At 32.5% G+C, this 12,046-nt stretch overlaps 2 protein-coding genes across 4 annotated transcripts in view; one reads left to right on the top strand and one right to left on the bottom strand.

Annotated features, from left to right (window-relative positions):
* Positions 1-30: 30 nt before the first annotated feature.
* Positions 31-10,769, top strand: ZnT49B (solute carrier family 30 member 9). The gene is made up of 18 exons (XM_080180923.1): positions 31-49; positions 338-622; positions 923-995; positions 1,166-1,283; positions 1,991-2,056; positions 2,256-2,321; positions 2,826-2,913; positions 2,996-3,054; positions 3,347-3,427; positions 3,851-3,977; positions 4,439-4,527; positions 5,155-5,239; positions 5,630-5,698; positions 6,724-6,857; positions 7,181-7,261; positions 7,988-8,031; positions 8,414-8,531; positions 8,909-10,769. The coding sequence occupies exons 1-18, from the start codon at positions 31-33 to the stop codon at positions 9,029-9,031; spliced, it is 1,725 nt and encodes a 574-aa protein (XP_080037049.1). The 3' UTR covers positions 9,032-10,769.
* Positions 10,016-12,046, bottom strand: part of LOC145304056 (spondin-1-like) — a 132,763-nt gene continuing 130,732 nt past the window's right edge. For all 3 annotated transcript variants that reach the window (XM_080145815.1, XM_080145814.1, XM_080145816.1), the window contains one exon: positions 10,016-11,682. In XM_080145815.1, the coding sequence (XP_080001941.1) occupies positions 11,602-11,682 (81 nt within the window). In that variant the 3' untranslated portion in view covers positions 10,016-11,601. The remainder of the gene's footprint in view (positions 11,683-12,046) is intronic.

Here is a 12,046-nt window from a genome sequence, read left to right on the forward strand (position 1 = left end):
GAATTTCTTTCCGTCTAACTTAAACTGAATATGGAATTTCAGGAAGACCGTTTTTCGTAATATTCCGTAAAAGTGGGTACAACCTTCTAGTCAAATGCGCTCATTAGGTCAAGCTGTACTTAATTTTGACTAAATGCATAATTTAGAACAGTTTGACCTAATAAGCGCATTTGACTGAAAGCTTGCTCACAAAATTACGGAATAATGTGGAAAAAAATGACGCTTTTTCAAGTGTTGATTCCCATACCAAATCAATAATCAACTAGTTATAAAACAATTTTTTTTGAGTTCGCAAACTTATTAAATTACCACTTAATGAGTTAATTTAAAATTTAAGTCCTAAAATGTTATAGTGTACGGGCGCTGAAACCCATCCTAGCTCAAAACAAAATCTGTGATAACCCCAAATACTTTTCACAATGCTTTGCCACGTTCCAATTTAACTCAAAAGATGGCGCCACACATGCTGGTGTTAAAAACAGTGATGTACCAGATCTACATTGTTATGGGGTTGCAAAGACAGTACAATTATCTGCCAGTCAACTGTTTCGCGGTTTGCCCTTGTTGGGGGTAAAATCCACGAATTTTAAAACTTCAAACAAATTATTTTCTACAATAACAGGTCGGCCATTTTAGTTTATAATAATATGTTTCAATTTAGAACCAATTCTCAGCATTACTTAAAAATTTGATAGCATCGTATTACAGACAATTTTCTTTGAATATTTAAATGAAAATCACAAATTTAATAGTTACAAATTTGTTAGCTTGCTGGTTATAATCTTCCATTTTTTCACTTTAAAATTTGCGGAAAGCTGTTTACAATACGATGAGATAAATAACTATTTTTGGCAAACTATGACCCATGTAGTCATAGACAATAAAACATCCAGCAAAACTTTATCTTTTAAATTAATTTCAGGGACATTACAAAGTAAGGAAACTCCACAATCAGCGGGAGAAAAGAAACTTCATTATGACAGAAATTTTATAACAGGAATATTTTAATACTAAATCCGTATTTCACAATTTACCCTGCGAGTTCTCATAACCTTTACTTAATCTAGTCTAAACTTAGCATCAAAAATGCGATTTTTGTGATCAAAAAGTTTCTTAAAGTGTATTTTCTGCATAAGCGGAATTAAGTACAAAACTATTGCTAAATAGAGAAGAGAGCTATTGATGAATACCTGTTGAAAGCAGAAGATCTCCGAGGTCTTAGGGTAACAATTCGTAGGAGCGCGTTTGATCATGCTCCCCCCGACAGAGTTTACTGGAGAAAGGTAATGTTTTGCATATCGAGTCTACTTTATAAGTCACTAGCGGCTATGCCCCGTGCACTTTAGGGTGTGTGTGTGAGGGGGGGGGGGGGTAATTGACAATGTCCCTCATCTTACATTTTAGTTTTGAAAAGAAAAATAATTTTAAAAAGAGGGGGTGATTTCTCGTAGGAAGGTGGCGGTACCCTTATTTTTTTAAAAAGTAAAGATAACATCTTTAAGTTAGATAAGAAACTTACTAGTCCAGAGTGGTAAGCAAGATCTTAAGGTGCAGAAACATACAGACTGATAGACAAACATCCTGTGACTTTTATATGAGGATAAGTTTAGGTCTGTTTTTAAGCCTTTTTGAAGTAGTAATAGTGTTATTTAAATATTTCATTTTTTTTAATTTGGCGAGGTGTTTTAAATATATTAATAGTACCAATGTTTCCCATATAATTACCATTATTCTTTTTTGAAACAAGTTTTATCGTTTTATTGCATTTATATCTCTAATAAAAAAACACAAAATTTTTTCAAAAATGTTTTTAATTAGCGTAAAAGTTTTAAAGGACTTAATGAGGGTTATTTTTTATGAAGTTATATGAATAAAGGTATTACGGATATCTGTATTTTTATCATAATCAACTTTGCTTTTACAATAATGAAGCAAAATAACAAAGCTTTGTTTTTTATTTTTAACAATTTTATAAAATACACTATTATAGGACGTTGAATCGCGAGCTGTGTCCAAATGGGGATCCTTAGAACGAGTAGAACTAGAGAGAGAAATCAAGGAATGTTTATCCCTCCAAAAAAATTAAGAATGAAAAATCTCTCAAAAAACTTCGAAAAAATCTTCGAATTTTATTTTTATTTTTGCTCGCCAATCCTCAAAAAATGAAAAATAAACATTTAAGTTTCAAAAATGTATGTAAAAACCCTTCTAAAACATACAATTAAGATTTTTTTATAACGGGATAACAAAAATTAAAGGAGCAAAAAGAGGAGGAAGCAAATTTTCCTATCTACAGGAAACTAGTTATTAACAAACTTAAGGTAAAAACTATTTTAATACAATGAGGTTACAACATCCATAAAGGCAAAGCCCCCAAGTGGCCTCTAGTGGCACTTGAGGAGTGAATGTTTTAAATTTACTTTCAAAAAGGAAAAAATTGGGATGGGGTTGTTTTTTTCTATGGGCGTTATCCGTAATGGACGGTGGTGGTACCCTTCCTCCAGAAAATTTAAAACCTTCCCAGGACCTATAAGCAGCTACAATGTAAAAGAGAACCAAATTGGTTCAGCAGTTAGCGAGATCCTTCGATACAGACAGACATACATACACACAGACAGAGATCCTTTTACTTTATTATGAGGACAAAAAAAAGACTATTCACATAAAAATATTTTTGTTACCTAGGTACTTAAACCTACAAAAATCTAAAGAACATTTTATTTTTCTTAATTTCGAAATAACCCTTTTCTTTTATCCGAAAATTGAAAATGGATGTTCAACACCGATTTTTTTATAATATGCCTAAATTATTAAAAATGTTTCAGGAGAGGGAAATAGCAAAAATGGACCGGGCTAACTGGCCAGTAAGGAACCTTCAGTTTGAACGAAATAAAGCAAAAGCTGGATTAACAGGCAAGTAACTCATGCTGGTTTTGTTTGTCTTCAAATCGAAATTATATACCTACTTAACTTTTTCTAATATAATCTGTTTTAGGTGACTCCGGGCGAGTTGTTATGTCAGCTATTGCCATAAACACTGCAAACTTTGGATGCAAGGAAAGGAATATTTTTAAAAGAAAGTTAAAATGTCCAATATCAAGAATAAATCTATAAATATAGATGTATAACCTAGACAACTACCTGGATCCAGTGTTGGGGACCGTTTTCGTCTGCTAGCATTTGTTTTTCTGCTCTTTTGCAGCGAAGGCACTGGTTATGATCTGGATACGATGCTAGACATAATTTTATAGTTAGGCTGAGAAACATTTCTAATCCACCGGATATTAATCGGTTTCAAAGCGCTACGGGGAAAATATTTCAAACCAAAGATAATCCTTGATTGATGAAGGTGTTTGCTTGGGTGATGACAGGTTCACATTCCATGTTCTCAGAGGCCATCCATAGTCTTGCTGATACACTTAATCAGGTGAGTGCCTGCCAAGATATAGAGGAATATGGCAACCGAAATGAATCATCTAGGCCTACAATTTATTTGGAAAGATTCAAAATACGTAACTATTGTAGATTTGCTTTAATTACATTAAAAATCTAAAAAATTGTATGTATCGGGTTGTGTTTTTCTATAAAGGGTCTTGGAATGTCCATATTAGTCCCCATAGAGTAATAGGAAACCAGCTAATCTTAAAAATAAGTTGAATTATCTTTCTATGTTTGATAATGAATGATATGAATAAATAAATTATCTTTTTAGAGGGGGGGGGGGGGGGGGGGGTGCATTGTAGTTGAAAGAAATATAAAAAAATCCCCGAACAATATTATATTATAAGACAGAGTTTTTCATTTGTTGATTGTTGTGATCTTAATCATCCACTAACTTCCCTGTCTTTAGATAATTTTGGCTTACGGAATCCACTATTCAACCAAGAACCCAAACAAGAGCCACCCCTACGGATATTCCAACATGCAATATGTAACAGCTCTTATTTCTGCCGTGGGTATTTTCTGTTTGGGAGCAGGTACGTTTAGGTTTTTGTGTGTTTGATGTATTTTTATACAAGGAACAGTTCTTTACTTTGGATTTGAAGTAACATGACAAATTAAATCTATAATGAGCTTAGACAGAAAAACTGTAGAATTACCTCCAAACAACATACGTTATGATGTTAACCCAATCCAATTTATTTATTTATACAAATTCAAGTATCTATGTCAAATAAATGTAGCGTTTTAAATAGCGCACCCTGTATTTTGCTGTGAAGAGTCTACAATATAAAATAAGATACTATTCGAACGTAATGGCTAATGAACGGATGAAATAACCTAACCTACAGTACCTGCAGTACTATAAGTACTATACTGGTTCGCAAAATCAACAACCAAATTTTTTTCTTGGATCATTGATTTTAACGCTAATTTGAAAAAATCGACGAGTTTTTATTTGATATTAATAGGTACCATTTATGGTATTTTTTTATAGGTCTGAGTGGTTACCACGGAATTCAAGGATTATATCATCCCCATACAGAAATGGAGAGTCTGCCACTGGCCCTGGGCATTCTTGGAGCCAGGAACATTTTTATTTTAATAATATTATAGATCCTAGCCTGATAAATTTTGATTAGTGTGCGTGTATCTATTATTTCTTAGTGTTTGGACCTAAGTTGTCATGGAGAAGGACGGGGCACTTTTGTATAGCCACTAGTGCTATCAAGCTCCACGTTCAAGTGACTTTATGACTTGACTCGCTGTCCCAAGGGAGCTTATTAATTCCGCGTATGTTTCCTGCTTGCTAATAAGAAGGTGTCAGGTTTGAGCCTAGACCATCCCTTTGTGTGCATCTAATTCTATAGGATTAGTTGTCTTACAGGCGTTACTAAGATAGAAAAGAGACAGAAAACACATTTTTTGTCAGTTAAAATTGAATAGCGGCTGCGCCACTATCATATATGCTCTCTGTATTAAAAGGGTTAGTAAGGGTGCTGATAAATAGTCTAAAACCCTCTCAATGCCTAAATCTAAATGGGAACTCAATTAGATTAGTACATATTGAAATCTTAGGCTTCAGACAAAAAAAAACTTTATTCCTTATTAATTTTTGGGCGATGTCTATTGGGGAATAAATAAGTAGGAAAGTAGGAGTTAAAATAAATGAGATAAAATAAGTTCATTCATTAATAAAGATGTTTTTCTAATAGTTTTGTGTCTGAGAGTATAACTCTTTACATGGCCATCAGAAGTATAAGAAAGAGTGCATTGGAACAAGGGACAACTTTTACAGGTATTCAATAGAAATTATCTTCGTTCTATTTAGGGATTGCAATCGGCAATCCACCCAAATTTTGGACAACGAATCCGTTTTTATTTATTTACAAATTGCCTTTTAAAATTTTGCTAGAATCCGCAATCCAAGAATTAATCCGCTATTTTTTGGGCGGATTTTTGCAAGAATCCGAATCCGAGTCAATTATTAGGCGGATTGCCAGCCCTAGTTTTATTATTATAGCTAAAATAGTTGAAATGATATGACTGTGTTAAATAATGGATGTGTTGGTAGTTTTAACCTAGCTTGGGAGTCGACAAATATTAGATCTGGTATTGACTGTCAACTGCGAGCGCGGTTATGGGTACGGCTATGGATTGAATAGTTTAATTTATTATCCTAATTTAGAATATGTGTGGAGTGGATGGGACCCTTGTGTAAATGTCGTCCTCCTTGAAGATATTGCTGCTGTTACAGGTATCATTGTAATGTACTTATGAAGAAATTATTGAAAACTAAGAAAAACAAGGATGACAACATCTATAAAAGCGAAGCACTGAAACGGTAGGACAAACGGACATTAACACTTGTATAGTATCTGAACTGAATAATCAGAATTTAAAAGTATAAGAGTCGAAGCAAAATTGTAAGTAAATATGTTGAAAAACTGCTTGAAGCATGATAATATTTATGGACATACTTACATTTTTGGACTTGATTATAGAGTTGCTTCGCTTATAATATTGTTCTTTGTTGTCCCAGGAATCAATATACCAAAAACCAGATCAAACGGATAATTAGAACACTTGAAAATTTGTTGTTAAAAAAGTAGAAAAATCAACATGTTTAAAATGGACGTACGGACATTCTGGTAATGATTATAGAGTTGCTACGCTTTCTAAATCGTACCCAACTACTACAGGAATCATCATGCAAAGTTTGAAATCGATAGGACAATTCTAACATGCCTAAATTAACGAATAAAAGCTATCTATCTCGGACGGACGTACGGACGGACAGACGTACGGAAGGACGGACGGACGTACGGACCGACCCTAATGATAGAAAAGCTTCGCTTTTAAAAAGTCATAAAAATGTCGCCCACTTAAAACTTTTGTCGAATCTCGAAAAGTTTTTTTTCTGTTAAAATTTTCTTTTTTGCACTTGAATTTTCAAGGTTATGTATTAAGGTCAGTAAGAAAGGGGAAAATTGATGATTTCTTATCGAGCCCTGAACTCCCGTCTCCTTTTTTATTTTTAGAATAATTTATAGTGAGGGGAGGTATATTTTTTATTTTTACCTTTTTGCCTTACCCAGTACCCTACATAACCTAACCTAACTACAAAGTCCACCCCCCCCCCCCCCCCCATTTAATTTCAATATATTTTTCATTTTTTTTTGGGGGGGGGATTTCAGTTCTTTAAAAGGCACTTTGACGGGAAATTGCCAAAAATTTAGTTATTGCTAATAATGTTACAAAGATTTATCATTTAATTTGTAGGTGTTTGCGTAGCTGGTGCATGTATGGGGTTGTCCCACGTGACAGGATCACACGTGTATGACGCTGCAGGATCTATTATCATTGCATCTTTGCTGGCTTCGGTGGCCTCATTCATGATTTATTCTAATTCACAGGTAAATGCTTTGTTTAAGTCGAAGTACCATTAAGTAAAGCATACCTTCTATTATTGAATATATCCTTAGGTTTGTTTGGTATTTACGTTCATCTGTTTTTACTTCCTACTGAAACTCTTTAATGACATTGAGGATTATTTAATTGGTGGATTTAGAAATGTTTAAAAATGTATTTTTCTTTTTCTGTATAACACTTATAAACAATGTGGGGAAGTTCTGGGTTACTTGAAAATACGTTAAAAAAAGCATTTATGCTATTACTAAGGAATAAAAATCACGACCATATTTAGTAATAATTACTTATCGTTATTTAAATGAATTAGGCTTTGGTTGGAAGATCTATCCCAGATGATAGACTTGAAGTTCTTAATAAAGAATTGGAAGGAGATATTATGGTTAGACAGGTAAAACTTTGTTGAGCTATTTGATTTGGCTCTATGAAATCCTATTATATAAAGTAGTAAGATACTTTTGTCTGAAGCTTAAGATCTCAATAACCACTGAACCGATTGGGTTATCTATTTCAAGGAATCTTCATATAGATCTCGGGGTGGTTTTAGACTCATTTATTTCAGATTTATGGCTTGGGATGGTTTAAGCTATTTTTAAGTTCCTAGATGCTAGAGGCGCAGTCTTTAGATGTGTATAATTTGGTTTTAATGTAAAAAAGTCCGGGTGAAATTATTCGGAATTAGTTGATAGATCTTTTCAGTAAATTATTTGGCGTTATCCTCTTATACCAATAAATTTGTTAAAATATTCCTATCCTAACTAAAGTTATGAAGGTTTATAGATTTTTTAAAAATAGGGTAGCTTCGCTCCTCCAAAACAGCAAGACGTACATACCAAATGCACAATAGAAGTTAACAGGAGCAAAATTTATGTTATTTTTGAGTTAAAGCAAAAGAAATCACATCATTTCGTCAAATACAAGCTTTTTTATTGATGTTTACTTTTGTCTACCCTTAATGTCCCGTTTTTTGGCAAAAGATCCCACTGTGAATTATTTCTTTTAGTCTTAGGCTGACATTAAATACCATAATACCATTATGTGAAATTTATATTTTGGATTTTCCCCAAAAGTGTACCTACATAAAAAGTTGAACCTATTACATTTTTTTCTTTATTAGGTTTATGATGTGAAGGGTATTGACATGGGGAATGGAATAGTCAGGTAAAAAGCTTTTAAAATGAACAATGTAATTTAAATATCGGAGTAAGAAGAAAATACAAAAAGGGTTATAACCAGCCTTAGAAAGACTAGAAATAGTAAAGTCTAGAATGTCCAATATGCAAGAAATCTTGTGGTTATAACGTATTTAGCGAATTGTATAGTATTCATTCAGTGCTACTTCTTAAAGTGCCTAGGGAGCACAGAAAATATCCAGCTCCCCTACCTTATTTTTTTATGTAAAATAAAGATAGGGGGGGGGGGGCCGGGGGAGGGATAGATTTTTCTTTTATGCCTTACCTTTAAAAATAAGGGAATATTCTGTGCTCGACTAGGCTTATTGAGGGAAACTGCCATTCATTTTAGAAACAATTATGTGTTTTAGGTACAAGGCAGAAGTTGATTTTGATGGACGAGAATTGGCGAGATCTTATCTTACCAAGCAAAACATGCAGCATATTATGCTGGCCATGCAGAAGGTCAAAACAGAAGAGGAAGCACAGGTGAATGTGCTAGAATTGTCCTTTTGTCGTGAAACTTTAATGTTGTTAGTTTAATTTACAAACATTTCAAGGGTTTTGTAGTCTAAACATGAAAAGTAATTTGAAGCTTGTCTCTTGCTCTCGGTTACGAGTCTGAACCATACCGTGCCATACTAGAGACGTTAAGCCTATTGCTGTTATGTTCAGCGCGTGACAGTAATAGTAAGATTGAAGGGAATACCTTAGCCATTAAACAGGCGCAACACATTACAATACACAGTTAGTGCTTCAACTACCACTAGTGTTAAATAAAATAGTCGTACATGAGACTTTCTTTTTGTTGCTACATTACTTTAAATTTTCTATAAGGATTAATAATTTCCGATGTAAAACTTTAGGAGTTTTTGTTGAACCACGGAGAGAATATAGTGGATTGCCTTGGCTCTGAAGTGGACAGAATTGAGAAGAACCTCAAAACTCTACACCCAGAAGTCAGACACGTAGATCTTGAAGTTTTGTAAAGAGTGCCAAGTTTTTGGAGGATTTTTCAGCCAAAATTTTGAAGATTTTTTTCTGGAAGTTAAAATTTTTTCTCTTTTGTCATTTTCAAGATATTTTTTCTCCCAACATTAAAAAGATGTTCCTTATCTTAAAAATCTTTTCAGTAGGTTTTCCAACTTCAAAGTTGAATTTTTTCACACAAAAAAAATTGCCTTAAAAAGAAAATTTTTAATAGATGTAAATTTTAAAAATGGAAGCGTGGATTTTTTTTTGAAAATAAAAATTATCAGTCTTAATATACCAGTCAAAGTTTGTAACAAGTTTCAAAAAAGTATTTTGATCTTGAATTATCTTATTTTTCAATTTTCATATCTCATTATCGTATTAGTACATTTTGTAATGATGTTTTGACTTTTTCTCTTACTTTTGATCTTTATAATCGTTCGTTTGTGATATTATTCGTTAATATATTAGTCAATAAAAAAACTAGGCTTAAAAAGAACAAGATAAAAAAATTCATCATTTTTAAAACAGGATCTAACATTTGAAAGAAACTTATAGATAGTTCATTTGTAGCAAAGATAATCTATAACTAGTATTTTTAGTTTTACTCTAGCTTCATGTTCATTGTTGGAATTCAAAATCACCATTAGCTTAATAGATTTATAATGACGCAGATGTTGCACCAGATTTTTATGTTCTCTTAATTAAGTGATACTCACAGCTGGCTAAAATAATGATAAGCACTATCCATTCCCTTTACCTTATCCCCTCCACCCTAACTGGATGAACGAACTGACCAATAAATAAGGTCCATATGATCAACCTAAATTGCCGACCAATTTTCCCCTGTCGCTATATGAATTATTAGCTTTGAATTAAATGAGTTTTCCAACTGATAGAATATTTATTCAATCACAATATTTATAAAAATTAACTTTGTTGAAAAATGCTGTTATTGCTTTTCTACTTATGAACATTCTTGTTCTTGTTAATATACGTCGTTAATATTATTTAGTATTTATTAAAAGTTTAAATTATTTATATAATACATTTATTAAACAAGTATTTAATTAAACATACAAAAGATTAACTTAGCTTTTCTAAATTATTTATTATAGTATACTTATACAATATACAGTTAATATATTAATGAGAATTAGATCATTTTTTATTTTATCCAGGGAGAGAGCAGACAATGGCCTTTAGAAAAATCTACACCTCTTTCTTAATAAGTATAGGCTACCAAAGGCGGATCTTTGCCCATTGTCCTCTCCCTGTATCCATGAATATTACTGTTTAACAGTTTAGAATATGTATTAACATTGAAAGTAAATTATTTTTGTGCAAGACAAAAGGGGAACGTGTGTTTAAACCATTTTCGCAGTAAAAGGGAGGGACTTCCCCAGAGAGAGAGGGGACAATGGGCTGTTAATTACACTAGTTCCCAAAGTTTATCCCTTTAGATCTCTGGGTTTTCTTAACCATACCCCTTGGTTAGAAGCAATATAACCAAAAACTTCAGCTTTTTTGTCCAAAGTTTTTGAACTACCCTCAAAATCTGCGGTAATGAAAATGGTTTACGCTAACGTGCCTCTTCTATCAATCAGAACATAAAATACTATAATAATATAAGAACAATTAAAATCAAAAGGCTTCAAATAAATTTTACATTTTCGACACTTTTTTTCATAGTTTTAGGCTATATTATTGTATTTAAGATTATGTAAGAAATATAAAATAAAGATTTGAATTTAACTTGTTTTTTTTTGTTTTGATATGTTATTTTATCTTTGAATTTAATTGTTATTCATTAATCTCATTCTTTATTATGTTACTTTGCAGTATTTACATTCAAAGAGTAAGAGGACGATAATAATTATCCATCTCTTTTTTAGGGGTTTTCTTTCCTACTCCCCCTCTCGAAATCCCTCATTTTTATGACGTCAGAATTTATTTTTGAGAGACATTCTTCGTCTTCGTTAGAATAGTTTATCTTCTCTGGTGTTTTTAGTTCAACGATTTTGAAGATAAAGTTAATAGATTCTTTTCATAGCCCTAATATTGTATTTTACTTAAAACAATACTCAAATCTTTATTATTTTTTACTTTTAAAAAACCTAACCTTGACACTGTCTTATCAAGACTATTTTTCAATATCCTCTTATTGCAGTCAAGTAATCATATTTTTCCTTATTAAATAAAAGTTTTTCTCGTATTCATTCTAATCCGGTGGATAGGAACCGGTTCTCATCCATACGAAAAAACTATGTCTAGCATCGTATTATATCCAGCTTTCTACGAATATGAAAATGTACAATCATAAGATTAAAACCAGTTTTTTTAGCCGGTGCCTTTGGCACCTCGGGGCTAAAAAAACTAGTTTTAATCTCATAATTTTACTTTCTATATCCGCGGAAAGCCGTTTATAATGCGATGCGAGAAATAACTATTATTAATAGAACGGAAATTTTAGAGCATGGAGCTGCTAGCAAGCTTCCATAAACCAGTTGCATACTTTTTTTTTTATAGTTTTGTCATTTTTGCTTATAAGCAGCTGTCAGTAAATTAGTTTTGAGGGTGGATCTAGCTAGCAGTATTTTTGTCCTGGACAGCAAGGCAGCAGACATACTCGACTTTCTTGATCCGCTCCACATTCGGGACTTGATACCTGAAATCATTTATTGTGAATTTCTTAAAATTATATTTTTGCCATTAATAGTTGACAACAAAAGATTGTTTGCTTTTGATTAGTTTCAGTAAGCTTCGTTGGCTTGAAGAGTAACTATTTAACGGCATTTTGCCAAGGATGTAAAAGGATAAGTCAATGTCTGATAAATTTGATGTACTTTTCTGAAGATAAAACTCTAATTGACCTCTTCTGTAGATTAAAATTTAGTAGGTAGTTGAAACATTGGAACACCCAACTTTATAAACCTTCCGATCAAAATTCAGTAAAAGTCGCCAAAGTTATTATGTAAACGAATAAGAAAATGTTGTTAAACATTTTGCGCTATTACCCAAAGTCTCAAAAA

The sequence above is a fragment of the Acartia tonsa genome, chromosome 13 (genome assembly GCF_053477335.1).
Source record: "Acartia tonsa isolate MP-2025a chromosome 13, ASM5347733v1, whole genome shotgun sequence".
Classification (NCBI taxonomy): domain Eukaryota; kingdom Metazoa; phylum Arthropoda; class Copepoda; order Calanoida; family Acartiidae; genus Acartia; species Acartia tonsa.

Coding starts and splice junctions, on each gene's coding strand:
- ZnT49B (XM_080180923.1), top strand. Junction 623..922: donor ATTATTTTCTACAATAACAG/GTCGGCCATTTT, acceptor AATTAATTTCAG/GGACATTACAAAGTAAGGAA. Junction 3,428..3,850: donor TTGCTGATACACTTAATCAG/GTGAGTGCCTGC, acceptor CCCTGTCTTTAG/ATAATTTTGGCTTACGGAAT.